The sequence below is a fragment of the Bombina bombina genome, chromosome 2, assembly GCF_027579735.1.
Source record: "Bombina bombina isolate aBomBom1 chromosome 2, aBomBom1.pri, whole genome shotgun sequence".
NCBI lineage: Eukaryota > Metazoa > Chordata > Amphibia > Anura > Bombinatoridae > Bombina > Bombina bombina.
The window spans coordinates 359847361-359870118 of record NC_069500.1 but is presented as its reverse complement, the minus strand read 5'-3'; the positions used below and the strand labels follow the sequence as shown (position 1 = coordinate 359870118).

At 40.0% G+C, this 22758-nt stretch overlaps 1 protein-coding gene across 1 annotated transcript in view; it reads left to right on the top strand.

Moving 5' to 3' along the window:
• The window catches only part of ZCCHC8 (zinc finger CCHC-type containing 8), a 181047-nt gene that overhangs the window by 107813 nt on the left and 50476 nt on the right, over window positions 1-22758 (top strand). Inside the window, exon 11 of the mRNA XM_053701764.1 lies at window positions 6845-6968. Coding sequence (XP_053557739.1) covers window positions 6845-6968 — 124 coding nt within the window. The remainder of the gene's footprint in view (window positions 1-6844; window positions 6969-22758) is intronic.

Sequence of the window (22758 nt, the reverse complement as noted above, 5' to 3'; positions counted from 1 at the left end):
AACAGTAGGCCAAGTGCATGCTCATCAAATACTCATGCATGCTCAGTTCCCAGACATCACCATTACTTGTATGTAAGAGTATCCTATGCACATGCCACAAATTACCTCTTGCCGTGTTTTCAGAAACAATATTTTTTCTTTTGCAAGATGTACCGAGTCCACGGTTTCATCCTTACTTGTGGGATATTATCCTTCCTAACAGGAAATGGCAAAGAGAGCACCCACAGCAGAGCTGTCTATATAGCTCCCCCCTTAACTCCACCCCCCAGTCATTCTCTTTGCCGGCTCTAAGCAGGAAGGGTAAAGGGAAGAGGTGATAAACTGTTAGTTTTTATTTTTCTTCAAGCAAGAGTTTATTTTTAAATGGTACCGGTGTGTACTATTTACTATCAGGCAGGAGATGGATTAAGATTTCTGCCTAGAGGATGATGATCTTAGCATTTGTAACTAAGGTCCACTGCTGTTCCCACAGAAGCTGAGGAGTACAGGAAAACTTCAGTGTGAGGAATGGTTTCTTGCTATGCAGCAATGAGGTATGTTCAGTCGTTTTTTCTGGAGAGACTGGGATATTTCAGAAAGGCTGACAGTATCCCCATGAGGGTAAGGGTAAGCAGTAATCCTAGACTTAAATAGGGGTATTACTAGCTTGAATAAAGGGCTAAACTTATGGTTGACATTCAGTTTGAATGTTATTAGCAAACGATTGTGTGTTTTTGGGAGTACTGTTCATAATTCTTTTTGGGGGTTTTAGAACCCACATGGCTGTAAAAACGCTTGGTGTTTTTTTTTTTTTTTTTTAAGGCCTTAGTAATATCGAGTGAGATGGGCGGGGCCTAATTTCGCGCCTTAGTTGCGCAGTTGTTTATCTTGATAAGCAGCAAGCTACAACACCGGAGGGTCCTGGTGAACTTCTTGGGCCAAATCGAAGCTTTATCCCCACATTACCAATCCCTAAGGGCAGGTAGGCGCCACAACAGGGCTGTGGCAAGGTGCTGACAGCGTTTTTTTGCCGGTTTTTGACTCTTGTTAATCCGGTTTCCATATTTGGGGGTTAATTGCTTAATTTGCTTGTGGTGCAATCTTACTAAAGATTATGTATTCATACATAGTATGTTAATACATTTATAATCATCCCCGTGCTGTTTATGCGCATTTACACATTTTTCTATCAATATATCCTTTCTACACTGTATTTTTTGGGAACAGAGTTGTGTTTATGCAGGGGTAAGATTTGCGCACCAAAACCTTTTCTCACAATTAAGCAATCTTACTAAAGCTTGTTGAATCTGCTGTAAAAATTTCGAAAAATTTGAGGTATTTTTAAACAGTTTTGCAGTTTGTGTATGTTGTTTTTTTTTCACTGATTAAAGTGTTTTCCAAGCTTGCCTGTCTCATTACTAGCCTGTTAAACATGTCTGACATTGAGGAAACTACTTGCTCAATATGTTTAGAAGCCATTGTGGTACCCCCTCTTAGAATGTGTCCCACATGTACTGATATGTCTATAAATTGCAAACAGCAAATTTTGACTTGTAAAAGTTTGGCACTGGATGATTCTCAGACAGAAGGAAATCCGGTTATGCCATCTAGTTCTCCCCAAGTGTCACAACCAGTAACGCCCGCACAAGTGACGCCAAGTACCTCTAGTGCGTCTAATTCTTTCACCTTGCAAGATATGGCCTCAGTTATGAATACTACCCTCACAGAGGTTTTATCTAAACTGCCTGGGTTGCAAAGGGAGCGCAGTAGCTCTGGGTTAAGAACAAATGCTGAGCCTTCTGACGCTTTAGTAGCCGTATCCGATGTACCCTCACAATGTTCAGAGGTAGGGGTGAGGGATTTGCTATCTGAGGGAGAGATTTCTGATTCAGGAAAGATGTTCCCTCAGATTCAGATATGACGGCCTTTAAATTTAAGCTAGAACACCTCCGCTTATTGCTCAGGGAGGTTTTACCGACTCTGGATGATTGTGACCCTATTGTAGTTACAGAGAAATTGTGTAAAATGGACAAATATTTAGAGGTTCCTGTCTACACTGATGTTTTTCCGGTCCCTAAGAGGATTTCGGACATTGTTACTAAGGAGTGGGATACACCAGGTATTCCGTTCGCTCCCCCTCCTATTTTTAAGAAGATGTTTCCCATATCCGACGCCATGCGGGACTCGTGGCAGACGGTCCCTAAGGTGGAGGGAGCTATTTCTACTCTGGCTAAGCGTACAACTATACCTATTGAGGACAGTTGTGCTTTCAAAGATCCTATGGATAAAAAATTAGAGGGTCTCCTAAAGAAAATATTTGTTTATCAGGGTTTTCTTCTCCAGCCTATAGCGTGCATTGTTCCTGTAACCACTGCAGCTGCCTTTTGGTTCGAGGCTCTGGAAGAGGCGCTTCAGGTGGAGACCCCATTAGAGGATATTCTGAATAGAATTAGGGCTCTTAAGCTAGCTAATTCTTTCATTACAGACACCGCTTTTCATCTGGCTAAATTAGCGGCAAAGAATTCAGGTTTTGCCATTTTAGCGCGTAGAGCGTTATGGCTTAAGTCCTGGTCAGCTGATGTGTCATCAAAATCTAAGCTTTTGTCCATCCCTTTCAAGGGTAAGACCCTATTCGGGCCTGAACTGAAAGAGATCATATCAGATATCACTGGAGGGAAGGGTCATGCCCTCTCTCAGGATAAGTCAAATAAGATGAGGACCAAACAAAATAATTTTCGTTCCTTTCGAAACTTCAAGGGTGGTCCAGCTTTCTCTTCCCCTGCTGCAAGGCAAGAGGGGGAACTCTGCTCAATCCAAGCCAGCCAGTCTGGAGGCTTAACCAGACTTGGAACAAGGGTAAACAGGGCAAGAAGCCTGCTGCTTGCCATCAAGACAGCATGAAGGGGTAGCCCCCGATCCGGGACCGGATCTAGTAGCAGGCAGACTCTCTCTCTTTGCTCAGGCTTGGGCAAGAGACGTTCAGGACTCCTGGGCTGTAGAAATCGTAACCCAGGGGTATCTTCTAGATTTCAAAGATTCTCCTCCAAGGGGGAGATTCCATCTTTCTCAATTGTCTGTAAACCAGACAAAAAGAGAGACGTTCTTACGCTGTGTAGAAGATCTATTTACCATGGGAGTGATCTGCACAGTTCCGAAAACAGAACAGGTGCAGGGGTTCTACTCCAATCTGGGTTCCCAAAAAAGAGGGAACCTTCAGACCAATACTAGATCTCAAGATCCTAAACCAATTCCTGAGAGTCCCATCCTTCAAGATGGAGACCATTCAGACTATTTTGCCAATGATCCAGGAGGGTCAATATATGACCACAGTCGACTTAAAGAATGCGTATCTACACATTCCTATCCACAAAGATCATCAACAATTCCTCAGGTTTGCCTTTCTGGACAAGCATTACCAGTTTGTGGCCCTTCCCTTCGGGTTGGCCATGGCGCCAAGGATTTTCACAAAGATGCTAGGGTCCCTTCTGGCAGTCCTAAGGCCGCGGGGCATAGCAGTGGCGCCTTATCTAGACGACATTCTTATTCAAGCGTCGACTTTCCAACTAGCCAAGGCTCACACGGACTTCGTGTTGGCCGTTCTAAGATCTCATGGATGGAAGGTGAACGTAAAAAAGATTTTTCTTTCCCTTCTCACAAGAGTTCCATTCCTAGGGACTCTGATAGACTCTGTGGACATGAAAATATTTCTGACGGAGGTCAGGAAAGCAAAGATTTTGTCCCCCTGCCGAGCTCTTCATTCCATTCCTCGGCCGTCAGTGGCTCAGTGTATGGAGGTAATCGGCCTAATGGTAGCGGCAATGGACATAGTTCCGTATGCTCGCTTACATCTCAGACCACTGCAACTATGCATGCTCAGACAGTGGAATGGGGATTATGCAGACTTATCTCCTCAGATAAATCTAGATCAGGAGACCAGAGATTATCTTCTTTGGTGGTTGTCACAGGATCACCTGTCCCAGGGAATGTGCTTCCGCAGGCCAGTGTGGGTTATAGTGATGACGGACACCAGCCTACTGGGCTGGGGTGCAGTCTGGAATTCCCTGAAAGTTCAGGGTTTGTGGTCTCAGGAGGAGGCCCTCCTACCGATAAATATTCTGGAATTAAGGGCGATATTGAATGCTCTTCAGGCGTGGCCTCAGCTGACTTCGGCCAGATTCATCAGATTTCAGTCGGACAACATCACGACTGTGGCTTATATCAATCATCAGGGGGGAACAAGGAGTTCCTTAGCGATGATAGAATTTTCCAGAATAATCCGATGGGCAGAGGCTCACTCTTGCCATCTGTCAGCGATCTATATCCCAGGGGTAGAGAACTGGGAGGCAGATTTTTTAAGTCGTCAGACTTTTCATCCGGGGGAGTGGGAACTCCATCCGGAGGTGTTTGCTCAACTGGTTCAGCTATGGGTCACACCAGAATTGGATCTGACGCCAAACTTCCTCGTTACGGTTCCAGGTTAAGGGATCCTCAGGCAGTACTGATAGATGCTCTAGCAGTATCCTGGTCGTTCAACCTGGCTTATGTGTTTCCACCATTCCCTCTCTTCCGCGTTTGATTTCCAAAATCAAACAGGAGAGAGCTTCAGTGATTTTGATAGCTCCTGCGTGGCCACGCGGGACTTGGTATGCAGACCTGGTGGACATGTCATCTGTGCCACCGTGGACTCTGCCACTGAGACAGGACCTTTTGATTCAAGGTCCGTTCAAGCATCCAAATCTAATTTCTCTGCAACTGACTGCTTGGAGATTGAACGCTTGGTTTTATCTAAGCGGCTTTTCTCTGAGTGGGTCATAGATACTTTGATTCAGGCTCGAAAGCCTGTCACCAGGAAAATCTATCATAAGATATGGCGTAAATATCTTTTTTGGTGCGAATCCAAGGGTTACTCATGGAGTAAAATCAGGATTCCTAGGATTTTGTCCTTTCTCCAAGAGGGATTGGAGAAGGGATTGTCAGCTAGTTCCTTAAAAGGGCAGATATCTGCTTTGGGCAGATGTCCCAGACGTTAGGGCTTTCTGTCAGGCTTTAGTTAGAATCAAGCCTGTGTTTAAACCTGTTGCTCCGCCATGGAGTCTGAATTTAGTTCTTAATGTTCTTCAGGGGGTTCCGTTTGAACCCATGCATTCCATAGATATTAAGCTTCTATCTTGGAAAGTTCTGTTTCTAGTTGCTATCTCTTCAGCTCGAAGAGTTTCTGAACTATCTGCATTACAATGTGACTCTCCTTATCTTGTCTTCCATGCTGATAAGGTGGTTTTGCGTACCAAACCTGGGTTCCTCCCTAAGGTTGTTACTAACAGGAATATCAATCAGGAAATTGTTGTTCCTTCTCTGTGTCCTAATCCTTCTAAGAAGGAACGCCTGTTGCACAACTTGGACGTGGTTCGTGCTTTGAAGTTTTATTTGCAGGCAACCAAAGATTTTCGGCAAACATCTTCTTTGTTTGTTGTCTATTCTGGAAAGCGTAGAGGTCAAAAGGCTACGGCTACCTCTCTTTCCTTTTGGCTGAAAAGCATCATCCGTTTGGCTTATGAGACTGCTGGACAGCAGCCTCCTGAAAGAATACTGCTCACTCTACTAGAGCGGTGGCTTCCACATAGGCTTTTAAAAATGATGCTTCTGTTGAACAGATTTGTAAGGCTGCGACTTGGTCTTCGCTTCATACCTTTTCCAAATTTTACAAATTTGATACCTTTGCTTCTTCGGAGGCTATTTTTGGGAGAAAAATTCTACAAGCAGTGGTGCCTTCTGTTTAGGTTCCTGTCTTGTCCCTCCCTTCATCCGTGTCCTAAAGCTTTGGTATTGGTATCCCATAAGTAAGGATGAAACCTTGGACTCGGTACATCTTGCAAAAGAAAACGGAATTTATGCTTACCTGATAAATTTCTTTCTTTTGCGATGTACCGAGTCCACGGCCCACCCTGTCTATTCAAGACAGTATTTTTTTTATTGAAAACTTCTGTCACCTCTGCACCTTATAGTTTCTCCTTTTTCTTCCTAAGCCTTGAGTTGAATGACTGGGGGGTGGAGTTAAGGGGGGAGCTATATAGACAGCTCTGCTGTGGGTGCTCTTTGCCACTTCCTGTTAGGAAGGATAATATCCCACAAGTAAGGATGAAACCGTGCACTCGGTACATCGCAAAAGAGAAATTTATCAGGTAAGCATAAATTCTGTTTTTTAAGTAGCTTTTTATTTATTAAATTAATACTCCTGTTAAATGAAAATGACTGAGCAACATATTATCCTGTGAGTAATATATTTACTTTTATCTGATGCTTACATTTAATAGTAGACTGGATAATCTTTTATACCATGCAAACCCCAACTACTTCCAATAGCACTATTCCCATTAAAGTTTAGGAATAAAATATTTAAATAATAAGAAAACACATTAAAGTCAAAATTAAACTTATGATTCAGGTAGAACATGCGATTTTTAAACAACTTTCCAGTTTTATTACCAAATTTGCTTTTTTTTGTATTCTTTGTTGAAAAGGTAGGCTCAGTAGTAGCAATGCACTATTGCGACCTAGCTAAACACATCTGGTGAGGCAGTGACAAGAGACATATATATGTGTAGCCACCAATTTTCAGGTAGCTTTCAGCAGTGCATTACAGCTCCTAAACCTTCCTAGGAATGCTCTTCAACAAAAGGATACCAAGAGAGAGAAAATTTGATCACTGGGCTAATTTGGAAAGTTGTTTAAAATTGTGTCCTCTTATCTGAATTGTGAAAGTTTAATTTTGTCTCCACTGTTCCTTTAACACAGTGATTCGGGATAATTGATGGTCATTCCCCCCCCCCCAAGGGTATCTATGAATACTTAAATATTTATTTTTCAGCAAAACCTACAAACAAATCAGAAGAGATTATCTACATCTCCAAATGATTCTTCAGACAGAAAAAAACAAAAGCTTTCTGGCTATATGACTGCAGAATCTCCTGTGGATATGGATGTTGAATCAGGTATGCCATTTCTATTTAAAGGAACAGTAATATTTCTATTGTCCACAGAAGTGCACCATGTAAGCTGTTTGTATAGTTTTTGCATAAAAACAGTTATATAAATATTAAATAAGAAATGTTATCACAATAAAAACAAATACAAAACAATAAAATTTAAACTTGATCATCAAGTGGGGTGGGGGGAGATGCAATCCCCATTAATTTAAACATCCTGTGGTGTAGTCATATATAGAAGACCCAAATGGAAATTTTCAGTTTGTAATTAGGGATTCTTCTCTGAAAAAAAGACTGGTGCAATATAGTAAACAATAAATATATGGTCGATTTATCAAATGATTCAGCAGGCTTCACCTGGTTACGACTGCAGGTTCTGTGTTTATGAAGCAGCGGTCATCAGACCGCTGCTTCCCTAACTTAAGAGGTGGCGAATTTCAATCTCCCTGGTCTTGTCCGACGGGGGATATTGACGGCTCTTGCCCGTGCGTGATTTGCTGTTCGTGGGCAGGATGCAGCATTGCACAAGATTGCAAAATTGCGTTTTTGTGCAGTGCTGAATTCGTATTTCAGCCCGCCAGAGGTGAGCTGCAGTGGACAGGGGCGCATACGCCCCTATCCGCCGCAGCTTGATAAATCGAACCCCATTATTTATGTGCTTCTGATTTAGTACTTCTCTCATAGCTTAATTCAGACAGCAAATTAGCACTCATCTTGCATTTGTAAATGCAAAATAAAATGGACACAATGTAATATTGTATATTCTAATATATGAATGTAATCTTTTTGCCAATTTATTCAAGGGAAGCTATATTAAGCTCACAAAATAAATCAGTTGTATGATTACAGGTTCACACATAACCCTGTCAGTAAATAGTAAATGAAATTGTCATAAAAACTTTATATAAACTTACAATAAAATAAAAATGATAAATGTGGGCAGTATTATGAATTCAGACAGAGAAACAAAAAGGTTATTTCTTTCTAATGACACAGTGAGTCCACGGATCATCTCTAATTACTATTGGGAATATCTCTCCTGGCCAGCAGGAGGAGGCAAAGAGCACCACAGCAAAGCTGTTAAGTATCACCTCCCTTCCCTCCAACCCCAGTCATTCTCTTTGCCTACGTTAAAAGCAAGAAGGTTGGAAAGTTTAGGTGTCTGAAAGAAGATAATTCAATCAAGATTTTATTATTTCCATCTAAAGGTGAGGAGACTCCACGGCTTCATTCATTACTAGTGGGAATTCAGAACCTGGCCACCAGGAGGAGGCAAAGACACCCCAGCCAAAGGCTTAAATACCTCCCCCACTCCCCTCATCCCCCAGTCATTCTTTGCCTTTCTTCACAGGAGGTGGCAGAGAGGTGCTGGAATATCGGAGGTCTCTTATGAGGGGTTCTACCCTTTGCTATGGGACAGGAGTTTAAGTAGCCCTTTAAGTTTCTCAGTTGAGGGCCTGCGTGAATGTTAGAGTCCGGAGATGCAGAGGGAGCTTCCCTTTGCAACACCATCCTGGCTCATATTTAACATATGCTCCTATAGCAATCGGCGTTGACGAGTTTCGCAGATTGCTTTCTTCTCTCAAGTCCATGTCAGGAGCGGTGTAGATTCTGGTAAGATCGTTTCATTTTTACATAATAACACAGAACTCAGGGCCACAGTGTGGCGCCTTTATCTTTTTAGAATCAAGGGGTTATATGCCTATAAAGGGATTATTGAACGGGGGGGGGGTATGTACATGAGTTTATGTGATTGCTGTTATGTGCAAGGGCGCGGCTCTGGCATTTTGTGGAACCATCAGGTTCTCTTCCAGGAGTTTTGTGCAGTCTTTTTTTGGCGTGTTTTCTGCTCAGCAGGGGCGGTCCTGCGTAGACATCCTTGTGAATGGGTGGGGCCTCTTCACTTCTGATCTGCGACGGAGGAGACAAAGCGATTTCTGCAGTCTGGGACATAAGTGGTGGTGAGTGCCCCGGCCATTGGTTATAAATGTGCCTGTCTTATCTTCTTTCTAAAAGCTATGGAGGATTCTAAAGCATTTAACTAAGTCTTATACCTGTGTTTATTGTGAGGTTTTGGTAGACTAGCCTGCGCAACTGTGTTCCACATGCCTTGAGAAGGCTGCGACTTACAAACATAAGAGAATGTCTAGCACTACTGAGCCGCGCACCTCTGAGGAATCTCCATCCCGTGAGGTGCGTTCCCCAATGGCGCCCCAGGGTCCGACTGTTACCCCTTCGGGGGAGATTGCTTGGCCGCCGGATTTTGCGGACCAGCTTGAAACGGCAGTCGCTAAGGTGATCCATGCTTTGCCGTGTTCGAGGGGTGGTACAATGACGAGGCCCAGTCTGACGCATCAGAAGAGGCCCTTTCCGCGTCGGAGTCCGTGTCATCTAAACCTCCGGCAGAGGAGGAATCCTGTTTTCGGTTTAAGATGGAGAACTTGCGTTTCTTTCATGTAATTTGCAAGAGTCCATGAGCTAGTGACGTATGGGATATACAATCCTACCAGGAGGAGCAAAGTTTCCCAAACCTCAAAATGCCTATAAATACACCCCTCACCACACCCACAATTCAGTTTTACAAACTTTGCCTCCTATGGAGGTGGTGAAGTAAGTTTGTGCTAAGATTTCTACGTTGATATGCACTTGTCAGCATTTTGAAGCCCGATTCCTCTCAGAGTACAGCGAATGTCAGAGGGTTGTGAAGGGAGTATCGCCTATTGAATGCAATGGTTTTCCTCACGGGAGATCTATTTCATAGGTTCTGTTATCGGTCGTAGAGATTCATCTCCTACCTCCCTTATTCAGATCAACGATATACTCTCATTTTCCATTACCTCTACTGATAACTGTTTCAGTACTGGTTTGGCTATTTGCTATATGTGGATTGGTGTCTTTTGGTAAGTATGTTTTCATTACTTAAGACACTCTCAGCTATGGTTTGGCACTTTATGTATTAATATAAAGTTCTAAATATATGTATTGTACTTATATTTGCCATGAGTCAGGTTTATGTATATTTCCTTTTGCAAACTGTCAGTTTCATATTTGGGAAATGCATATTTAGGAAAATATTTTTTCTTACCTGGGGTATAGTCGTTTTTTTTGTTTTTTTTTTACTGTTTTCTCTTTAAATTTCGTGGGCAAAATGCAGAAGTTTATTGCGTCATTCTTGGCGCGAGAATTTTTTGGCACAAAGTTACGTCCGATGACGCAAATTCGTAATTTTCTCCAACATAGGTGTGTCCGGTCCACGGCGTCATCCTTACTTGTGGGATATTCTCTTCCCCAACAGGAAATGGCAAAGAGCCCAGCAAAGCTGGTCACATGATCCCTCCTAGGCTCCGCCTACCCCAGTCATTCTCTTTGCCGTTGTACAGGCAACATCTCCACGGAGATGGCTTAGAGTTTTTTAGTGTTTAACTGTAGTTTTTATTATTCAATCAAGAGTTTATTTTAAAATAGTGCTGGTATGTACTATTTACTCTGAAACAGAAAAGAGATGAAGATTTCTGTTTGTAAGAGGAAAATGATTTTAGCAACCGTTACTAAAATCGATGGCTGTTCCACACAGGACTGTTGAGAGGAATTAACTTCAGTTGAGGGAACAGTGAGCAGAATTTTACTGCTTGAGGTATGACACATTCTAACAAGACGATGTAATGCTGGAAGCTGTCATTTTCCCTATGGGATCCGGTAAGCCATTTTTATTACAGACAATAATAAGGGCTTCACAAGGGCTTTTTAAGACTGTAGACATTTTCTGGGCTAAATCGATTCATATAATAAACATATTTAGCCTTGAGGAATCATTTTAATCTGGGTATTTTGTAAAATAATATCGGCAGGCACTGTTTTGGACACCTTATTCTCTAGGGGCTTTCCCTAATCATAGGCAGAGTCTCATTTTCGCGCCGGTATTGCGCACTTGTTTTTGAGAAGCATGACATGGTCGCATGTGTGAGGAGCTCTGATACATAGAAAAGACTTTCTGAAGGCGTCATTTGGTATCGTATTCCCCTTTGGGCTTGGTTGGGTCTCAGCAAAGCAGATACCAGGGACTGTAAAGGGGTTAAAGATAAAAACGGCTCCGGTTCCGTTATTTTAAGGGTTAAAGCTTCCAAATTTGGTGTGCAATACTTTTAAGGCTTTAAGACACTGTGGTGAAATTTTGGTGAATTTTGAACAATTCCTTCATACTTTTTCGCAATTGCAGTAATAAAGTGTGTTCAGTTTAAAATTTAAAGTGACAGTAACGGTTTTATTTTAAAACGTTTTTTGTACTTTGTTATCAAGTTTATGCCTGTTTAACATGTCTGAACTACCAGATAGACTGTGTTCTGAATGTGGGGAAGCCAAGGTTCCTTCTCATTTAAATAGATGTGATTTATGTGACACAAAATTTAGAGAAAATGATGCCCAAGATGATTCCTCAAGTGAGGGGAGTAAGCATGGTACTGCATCATCCCCTCCTTCGTCTACACCAGTCTTGCCCACTCAGGAGGCCCCTAGTACATCTAGCGCGCCAATACTCCTTACTATGCAACAATTAACGGCTGTAATGGATAATTCTATCAAAAACATTTTAGCCAAAATGCCCACTTATCAGCGTAAGCGCGACTGCTCTGTTTTAGATAATACTGAAGAGCATGAGGACGCTGATGATATTGTTTCTGAAGGGCCCCTACACCAGTCTGAGGGGGCCAGGGAGGTTTTGTCTGAGGGAGAAATTTCAGATTCAGGGAAAATTTCTCAACAAGCTGAACCTGATGTGATTACATTTAAATTTAAGTTGGAACATCTCCGCGCTCTGCTTAAGGAGGTGTTATCCACTCTGGATGATTGTGAGAATTTGATCATCCCAGAGAAACTATGTAAAATGGACAAGTTCCTAGAGGTCCCGGGGCCCCCAGAAGCTTTTCCTATACCCAAGCGGGTGGCGGACATTGTAAATAAAGAATGGGAAAGGCCCGGTATACCTTTCGTCCCTCCCCCCATATTTAAAAAATTGTTTCCTATGGTCGACCCCAGAAAGGACTTATGGCAGACAGTCCCCAAGGTCGAGGGGGCGGTTTCTACTTTAAACAAACGCACCACTATACCCATAGAAGATAGTTGTGCTTTCAAAGATCCTATGGATAAAAAATTAGAAGGTTTGCTTAAAAAGATGTTTGTTCAGCAAGGTTACCTTCTACAACCAATTTCATGCATTGTCCCTGTCACTACAGCCGCGTGTTTCTGGTTCGATGAGCTAGAAAAGGCGATCACTAGTGATTCTCCTCCTTATGAGGAGATTATGGACAGAATCCATGCTCTCAAATTGGCTCCTCCTTATCTGGTGTTCCATGCAGATAAGGTGGTTTTACGTACTAAACCTGGTTTTCTTCCGAAAGTTGTTTCTAACAAAAACATTAACCAGGAGATAGTCGTGCCTTCTTTGTGTCCGAATCCAGTTTCAAAGAAGGAACGTTTGTTGCACAATTTGGATGTTGTTCGCGCTCTAAAATTCTATTTAGATGCTACAAAGGATTTTAGACAAACATCTTCCTTGTTTGTTGTTTACTCTGGTAAAAGGAGAGGTCAAAAAGCAACTTCTACCTCTCTCTCTTTTTGGATTAAAAGCATCATCAGATTGGCTTATGAGACTGCCGGACGGCAGCCTCCTGAAAGAATCACAGCTCATTCCACTAGGGCTGTGGCTTCCACATGGGCCTTCAAGAACGAGGCCTCTGTTGATCAGATATGTCGGGCAGCGACTTGGTCTTCACTGCACACTTTTACCAAATTTTACAAGTTTGATACTTTTGCTTCTTCTGAGGCTATTTTTGGGAGAAAGGTTTTGCAAGCCGTGGTGCCTTCCATTTAGGTGACCTGATTTGCTCCCTCCCTTCATCCGTGTCCTAAAGCTTTGGTATTGGTTCCCACAAGTAAGGATGACGCCGTGGACCGGACACACCTATGTTGGAGAAAACAGAATTTATGTTTACCTGATAAATTACTTTCTCCAACGGTGTGTCCGGTCCACGGCCCGCCCTGGTTTTTTAATCAGGTCTGATAATTTATTTTCTTTAACTACAGTCACCACGGTATCATATGGTTTCTCCTATGCAAATATTCCTCCTTTACGTCGGTCGAATGACTGGGGTAGGCGGAGCCTAGGAGGGATCATGTGACCAGCTTTGCTGGGCTCTTTGCCATTTCCTGTTGGGGAAGAGAATATCCCACAAGTAAGGATGACGCCGTGGACCGGACACACCGTTGGAGAAAGTAATTTATCAGGTAAACATAAATTCTGTTTTCGGCGTCTTAGTTGACGCCGAGTTTCTTGCACAAGGTTGCGTCAATGACGCGAGTGTCATTTCTGGATGTTTTTAGCCTCACCACACCCACAATTCAGTTTTACAAACATTGCCTCCTATGGAGGTGGTGAAGTAAGTTTGTGCTAAGATTTCTACGTTGATATGTGCTTCTCAGCATTGTTGTAGCCCGATTCCTCTCAGACTACAGCGAATGTCAGAGGGACGTGAAGGGAGTATCACTTATTGAATACGATGATTTCCCTAACGGGGGTCTATTTCATAGGTTCTCTGTTATCGGTCGTAGAGATTCATCTCCTACCTCCCTTTTCAGATCGACAATATACTCTCATCAATTTACCATTACCTTTACTGATAACTGTTTCAGTACTGGTTTGGCTATCTGCTATATGTGGATGGGTATCATTTGGTAAGTATGTTTTTTATTACTTAAGACACCTCAGCTATGGTTTGGCACTTTATGCATTTATATAAAGTTCTAAATATATGTATTGTACTTATATTTGCCATGAGTCAGGTTCATTTATTTCCTTCTGCAGACTGTCAGTTTCATATTTGGGGAATATAATTTTTTTTTTTTAAGAAATGTATTTCTTACCTGGGGTTTAGGCTTTTTTTTCAATTGACTACTTTTTTCAAATTGCAAGTGGTATTAGGCCCGGGGGTGCATCAAATGCTTAACTTTATTGCGTCATTCTTTGCACAAAAATATTTTGGGTGCGAAAAAATGTCTGATGCAATTTTGTCATTTCCGGCGTCATACTTGACGCCAAGACCTTTCACACGGTTGCGTCAGTGACGTGAGTGTCATTTCCGGTTATTTTTGGCGCCAAAAAAGTTTGTTACGTTGTGCGTCAAACTTTTTCATTATTTCAATACCCCATTGATGTTTGCCTCTTGCCTTTTTCTCTATCAGAGGGCTATACTATTTGCATTTTTTCCCATTCCTGAAACTGTCATATAAGGAAATAGATCATTTTGCTTTATATGTTGTTTTTTCTCTTACATTTTGCAAGATGTCTCAATCTGATCTTGCCTCAGAAGTTTCTGCTGGAACATTGCTGCCTGACATCGGTTCTACCAAAGCTAAGTGTATTTGCTGTAAAATTGTAGAAATTATTTTGCCGAATGTCATTTGTAATAGTTGTCATGATAAACTTTTACATGCAGATAGTGTATCCATCAGTAATGGTACATTGCCAGTTGCAGTTCCTTCAACTTCTAATGTGCATGATATACCTGTACATTTTAAAGAATTTGTTTCTGATTCTATCCTGAAGGCTTTGTCTGCATTTCCAAATTTCTCATTTAGATGATGAAATTTCAAATGACCAACAACATAATAATTTATCCTCTTCTGTTGAGGATCTATCTGATACAGAAGTTCCTTCCTCAGATATTGACACTGACAAATCTACTTATTTATTTAAAATAGAGTATATGCGTTCTTTATTAAAAGAAGTGTTAATTACTTTGGATATTGAGGTAACCAGTCCTCTTGACGTTCAGTCTAATAAACGTTTAAATGCTGTTTTTAAACCTCCTGTGGTTTCCCCAGGGGTTTTTCCTATTCCTGAGGCTATGTCTGGTATGATTTCTAAGGAATGGAATAAGCCAGGTACTTCTTTTATTCCTTCTTCAAGGTTTAAAAAATTGTATCCTTTACCAGCAAAATCTATAGAGTTTTGGGAAAAAATCCCCAAAGTTGATGGGGCTATTTATACTCTTGCTAAACGTACCACTATTCCTATGGACAATAGTACTTCCTTTAAGGATCCTTTAGATAGGAAGATCGAATCTTATCTAAGGAAGGCCTATTTATATTCAGGTCATCTTCTCAGACCTGCAATTTCTTTGGCTGATGTTGTGGCTGCATCAACTTTCTGGTTGGAAAATTTAGCGCAACAGGAATTGGATTCTGACTTATCTAGCATTATTCGCTTACTGCAATATGCTAATCATTTTATTTGTGATGCTGTTTTTGATATCAAAATTGATGTTAGATCCATGTCTTTAGCTATATTAGCTAGAAGAGCTTTGTGGCTTAAATCTTGGAATGCTGATATGACATCTAGATTACTATCTCTTTCTTTACAAGGTAATAATTTATTTGGTTCTCAGTTGGATTCTATTATTTCAACTGTCACTGGGGGAAAGGAAGTTTTTCTGCCTCAGGATAAAAAAAACCTAAGGGTAAATCTAAGGCTTCTTTTTTTTTTTTTTTATATATTTATTTATTAACCAAAAGCAAGATAACAGTCTTACAAATTGGCTTACCTTTCACCACGCAGGGTATACCGAAACAAAAATTTAGCCCAACAATTTGGGCTAGCATTTCACCACGCAGGGTGTTTACATTGATTATAGAATAACAGAGTGCTAATACAAATAAGTTAAATTTTAACTTAAAAGAATCCGTAGCCTGAAATCAGATGTGTTTTCAACTTTCAATTTAGACTCTACCTCTGTAAAACATTCAATTACCCTGTTGACACTATGTCGCTATAAAAAAGAAAAAACCCAACCTATAAAAACTTTACAGTAGTGGCTGAATAGTCTAGAAACATTTTTCCAAATGTATACCTTGCTTTTGTGGCTTTTACCTATTATAGTGTAACCCCATCTAGAGACAATACTGAAAACAAAATCAACTAAACAAAGAAACAATAAGAAAGACGTACAACAAGAAAAACCGGACAGACATAGAAAGAAGAAGAGAAAAAAAAAAAAAAAAAAATATAAATAAGCCCCCCCCCAAGTCCACTTACCTCCTCTCAGTTGCCGTAGGTACTATTTATTTTGCCCAGTATAGTTACCTTACCCTGTGTTATCAAATTATCCCATACCCCACTCTTGGGGTATCATGTTTTTTAGCAAAAGTAACATAAATTCGGGGGAATTTTGTATGGGTAATATGAGTTGCTTTTGTGCTATCATTGGTTTTTCCCTGATTATATTTAACCATTTTGAGAAGAAATCCTTAAGTCTCTTCTCTGAATAGGGTCTAATATTGAGTAGCTCAATCGTCATCTGAGTATCCATTGTATTAATAAATTCTTTCAAACTAGGTTCTCCTGGTGCTTTCCAATTTTTAAATATTATGTTGCGGGCGGCTAGAATAGCCAGATTTATAAGGAGTTTGTCTGGTTTATTATCTCCTTCATCATATAACAGGAATACATTGACTGCAGTTAATGATATTTTAGTGCTTAAAAATTTATTAAGCCAATAATTAATTTTGCCCCAAAATTGCAATACTTTTGGGCAAGCCCAAAGACAATGGATAATGTCATTTATTAATTTTGTCCGGAGTTAAGTAATAGTTATTTAATAGTTTATATTGAGACTCTTTCCAACTATACACTGACGTGGCCAAATCCAAATTGATAAGACTTTTTTTAACCTCTTGTGATTGCACCTGCGGGAAGTACCTATTTATATAAATTGTAATTTTTTCCACATGCATCGTCCCGGATACGTTACATAACATATTGTACCATATTGAAATTGATCTCTTCCCTGCTTTATATAATTTTAATCCAGAATCTATTTCTGGCCACTCCCACTCAGTCCCGTAACGTTGACATAGTTGATTAAAATAACTCCTACTCTGTAGATAAGCATAGAAGTTTTTAGGATTCAATTGAAACTCAATTACCATATCTCGATATGACTTGATATATATTGTATCAGCTTGTCTGAATTGGGACCAATTCTTTAAACCTTTCTCCCTCCAAATTTTATATACCGGGTCTGACAGGCCGGGCAGAAAGTCGGGCATACCCATAATAGGACAAAAACTAGAAATATGATATTGACAGTTTAAGAGGGAACAATATTTCTGCCAAGCTATAATGACATTCTTGAATGTTAGTAAATTGAAAATGTTGTTAGGGATTGATTTTTTTATCTGTATGCAGTAATGCTTTAAGATTATAAGGCATAATTACTTCTGATTCCAAATTATAGTAGGTGACGTAGTCCCCCTCTACCAGCCAGTCTACTGCAAATTTGACTAGGGTCACCAGATTATATGTTTTAAGGCAAGGAAGTGCCAGACCCCCTTCTTTTCTACGCTGAATCAGTTTGTTTATAGCCATACGGGGTTTACCGTTGTTCCAAAGAAATTGAGATATTGATTTATTGTATCTATATAAGTCTAATCTTGATATGAATAGAGGCAAGTTTTGAAGCAAAAATAAAAATTTAGGAAATATAATAGTTTTAATTACCATTATCTTTGCTGAAAGTGACAATTTGTACATACTCCATTTGGCTAAATCTTGAGGTAATTTATCCAGTAAGTTTTCATAATTTATTTTGTACCATTCATTCGGATTTTTGCTTATGTTTATACCTAGGTATTTTAACTGTTGCACTTCGTGAAATCCGTGCTTAGTATAGCTCTTATCATTTTTCTGTAGCCAAAGGATCTCCGATTTCTGCAAATTCATTCTATACCCAGAAAATCTGCTATAGTTTCCTATTATACTAAGACATTTTGGAATGCTTTCAGACGTTTTATATAGATACAATAGTAGATCGTCTGCGTATAGGGAAATTTTAATACACTGCTTGCCAAGTCGGATACCTGTTAACTCTTGCCTTAAAAGAATTGCCAGAGGTTCGAGGGAAATATTAAACATAAGTGGCGACAGCGGGCATCCCTGTCTTGTCCCTTTATGTAATGTTATATATTGCGAGAGTTCTGCGTTTACTAGTAATTGTGATCTGGGGTTATTATAAATAGCTTTGGTTAAATTAAAGAAATTACCTTGCAGGCCGAATTTATCAAGAGCCGTGAATAGATGGTCCCATGTAATAGCATCAAATGCTTTTTCCGCATCTAGTGCAAGGAGGGCCAGGTCACCTTTAATGCTTTGCTTATGTCCCATAAATTTGTTATAATAGAAATCTATTGTTGTCAGTATGCGGCGTATGTTTCTAACCACGTTCCTGCCTGGCATAAAGCCTGCCTGATCATGATGTATAACCTCACCTAACACCCTTTTTAATCTGTCTGCCACTATTGCCATCAAAATCTTATAGTCTACATTCAGCAAAGATATTGGTCTATAAGACCCTAATTCTTCACGATTTTTACCTTTCTTATGAATCAACGTAACAATTGAACTCGTGAAGTATTTTGATTGATTGCCATTATTAACATAGTAATCATTATAGAGTTTACCTAGCATATCAACAATATCTACTCTGATGCTTTTGTAAAATTCGGCTGGCAGCCCATCAGGGCCCGGAGCTTTATTGTTTTTCAATTTTTTTATAGCTTTATCTATTTCCCTTTCAGTTATTCTTTGATTGATCTCCTTGAGAGCCGCTGGTGAGACTCTGGGCACTGTGATACTTTGCCAAAATTTGTTTTTAGCAGCTATATCTATATCTTCAGCAGAATACAATTTTTGGTAGTATCTAAAAAATGCTTGTCTAACCTCCGACGCCTTTGTATATAATCTAGCTCCTTCCCTTATATTTGAAATCATATTTTTATTATTTCTTATTTTAATCAACTTTGCCAAATACCCTGCACACATACCCTTCGGGCCTTGAAAGGTCGCCCTTGCTTTTAGATCTTCCCTGGTCCATTTCTGTTTTAAAAATATTTCTCTTTCATCTCTTGACTGTTTATACTTGCCCCATGAATTGGGTTGTGGATTGGACAAATAAGTGTTATATGCATTTTTAAGTTGTTTTGCTAGTTGAACCTCACGTGCCAGGAACTTCTTTTTTAATTTTGACATGTAGGCCACAATCTCCCCACGGAGTACTGCTTTGCCTGTTTCCCAAAGAATCTCTGTTTTATCAGCATAGCTAGCATTATTGGCTAGAAAGATTCTCCAGGCATTAGTTAACCAATTACAGAATTTGATGTTATTACACATGTACTTTGGGAAGAAAAAATTATTACAAGTTCCTGTTTTTCTAGCTCTTATTTTTAACCCTATGATTGCGTGATCTGAGAGGAGGATCTCGTTAATCGAGGTATCCATATCGTGTTTGAGGAGTGATCTATCCACTAGAAATAAATCAATTCGTGAAAAGTTTTTAAAAGCTCTAGATTCACAGGAAAAACTACGTTCATCTGGGTGCTGTATCCTCCAGATATCCTCAACCTCTAAGTTCTTCAATAAGCTTCCAAAAAATTTTGCCTCTTGTCTATATTGTTGCTTATTTACTTGTTTAAATCTATCAACAACTGGATTTAGAGTCATGTTAAAGTCGCCCATAATTATTAAATTTTGCCCTCGCAGAGGAAATAGTTTTTTCTCTATCTTACTCCAAAAGATTTTATCACTTTTATTGGGGCCATAAATATTACAGAAGGACCAGACACAATTGTCCATTCTAAGCTGTACTATAATATATCGGCCCTCCGGGTCTAGTTCACTTTTAATTATCTCATATTCCAGATCTCTGTGGAATAGGATGGCTACTCCACGACTACGCTTATCACAAGGTGTAGCAATAATTTCTTTTATCCAGTTAGCCTTAAGTTTTGCAATTTCTGCCGTTTTTAAATGAAGTTCTTGTAGAAAAATAATATCTGCTTTTTGTTTTTTCACTAATTTGAGAACATTTTTCCTTTTAATTGGGGAGGTGATCCCCCCCACATTCCAAGACACTAAGTTATACATATCTTAGCCCACTCGTTGTTTGTTATTCTTATATGTATTATACTGCAGACAAGAGTGCGGGGGCTTGGGAGAGAGTGAACCGGGAGAGGAGAGAGAAAAGAAAAGAAAAAAAGAAAGAAAAAAGAAAAAGAAAAAAAAAAAAAAAAAGACAAGGAGAAACAATACCCAACACCTAAGGGGGTCCAGCGGACTATTTCCAATGGAGTTCCCCAAAACAAATTTAAAAACACATAGATATAACCAGCAATAATGCAATTTTAAAGCAAATACCTTCTGCATAAAACTCTTAACGCTATGATCAGGATATTTAATTACACTATAGAGTTTTGTTTTACTTTTATTCATTAATAACTTGTTACTTGTCTTCTGATCTTGTCACTTTTAATGTTACGGATTAGAACCTGTAAATTATGCTCTACAAAAAATGCTTTAGCTTCTATGCAATTGTTTAAGGCCACATTGTTACCCTCTGTGTCTTCTATTATTATCTTAGCTGGGTATCTTAAACTAGCTTTGTAGTTGTTCTGAATTAAGGCTGTACAGAATGGCGCCATACTCTTTCTTTTATCTGCTGTTTCTGCCGAATAATCTTGGAAAAGGTATATTTGAGTATTTCCTATCATAAGTGGGTTGTGGTTTCTATATGCCCGCATTATATCTACTTTTTCCTGAAAGTTTAAAAATTTTACCATGACCATTCTTGGTCTCGTATATCCGTCTTGATATTTTATGCTGGAGCCTGTTCTATGGGCTCTTTCTACCTGAAATTTTTCATTTTGTAAACTTAATCCAAGTAATTTAGGTAGTGTTATAGCAGCGAATGTGGAAAGATCTTTATTTCTCCAACATAGGTGTGTCCGGTCCACGGCGTCATCCTTACTTGTGGGATATTCTCTTCCCCAACAGGAAATGGCAAAGAGCCCAGCAAAGCTGGTCACATGATCCCTCCTAGGCTCCGCCTACCCCAGTCATTCTCTTTGCCGTTGTACAGGCAACATCTCCACGGAGATGGCTTAGAGTTTTTTAGTGTTTAACTGTAGTTTTTATTATTCAATCAAGAGTTTGTTATTTTAAAATAGTGCTGGTATGTACTATTTACTCTGAAACAGAAAAGAGATGAAGATTTCTGTTTGTATGAGGAAAATGATTTTAGCAACCGTTACTAAAATCCATGGCTGTTCCACACAGGACTGTTGAGAGGAATTAACTTCAGTTGGGGGAACAGTGTGCAGTCTTTTGCTGCTTGAGGTATGACACATTCTAACAAGACGATGTAATGCTGGAAGCTGTCATTTTCCCTATGGGATCCGGTAAGCCATTTTTATTCACACAGTAAATAAGGGCTTCACAAGGGCTTATTAAGACTGTAGACATTTTCTGGGCTAAATCGATCATATTTACACATATTTAGCCTTGAGGAATCATTTAATCTGGGTATTTTTTGTAAAATAATATCGGCAGGCACTGTTTTAGACACTTTATTCTATTGGGGCTTTCCCTAATCATAGTCAGAGCCTCATTTTCGCGCCGGTATGGCGCACTTGTTTTTGAGAACAGCATGACATGCAGCTGCATGTGTGTGGAGCTCTGATACATAGAAAAGTCTTTCTGAAGGCATTATTTGGTATCGTATTCCCCTTTGGGCTTGGTTGGGTCTCAGCAAAGCAGATTCCAGGGACTGTAAAGGGGTTAAATATAAAAACGGCTCCGGTTCCGTTATTTTAAGGGTTAAAGCTTCCAAATTTGGTGTGCAATACTTTTAAGGCTTTAAGACACTGTGGTGAAATTTTGGTGAATTTTGAACAATTCCTTCATACTTTTTCGCAATTGCAGTAATAAAGTGTGTTCAGTTTAAAATTTAAAGTGACAGTAACGGTTTTATTTTAAAACGTTTTTTGTGCTTTGTTATCAAGTTTATGCCTGTTTAACATGTCTGAACTACCAGATAGATTGTGTTCTGACTGTGGGGAAGCCAAGGTTCCTTTTCATTTAAATAGATGTGATTTATGTCATAATAAATTTAGTAAAAATGATGCCCAAGATGATTCCTCAAGTGAGGGGAGTAAGCATGGTACTGCATCATCCCCTCCTTCGTCTACACCAGTTTTGCCCATACAGGAGGCCCCTAGTACATCTAGCGTGCCAATACTCCTTACTATGTAACAATTAACGGCTGTAATGGATAATTCTATCAAAAACATTTTAGCCAATATGCCCACTTATCAGCGAAAGCGCGACTGCTCTGTTTTAGAAAATACTGAAGAGCATGAGGCCGCTGATGATATTGTTTCTGAAGGGCCCCTACACCAGTCTGAGGGGGCCAGGGAGGTTTTGTCTGAGGGAGAAATTTCAGATTCAGGAAAAATTTCTCAACAAGCTGAACCTGATGTGATTACTTTTAAATTTAAGTTGGAACATCTCCGCGCTCTGCTTAAGGAGGTGTTATCCAATTTGGATGATTGTGATTATCTGGTCATTCCAGAAACACTATGTAAAATGGACAAGTTCCTAGAGGCCCCGGGGCCCCCCGAAGCTTTTCCTATACTCAAGCGGGTGGCGTACATTGTTAATAAAGAATGGGACAGGCCCGGTGTACCTTTCGTACCTCCCCCCATATTTAAAAAATTGTTTCCTATAGTCGACCCTAGAAAGGACTTATGGCAGACAGTCCCCAAGGTCGAGGGGGCGGTTTCTACTCTAAACAAGCGCACCACTATACCCATAGAAGATAGTTGTGCTTTCCAAGATCCTATGGATAAAAAATTAGAAGGTTTGCTAAAAAAGATGTTTGTTCAGCAAGGTTACCTTCTACAACCAATTGCATGC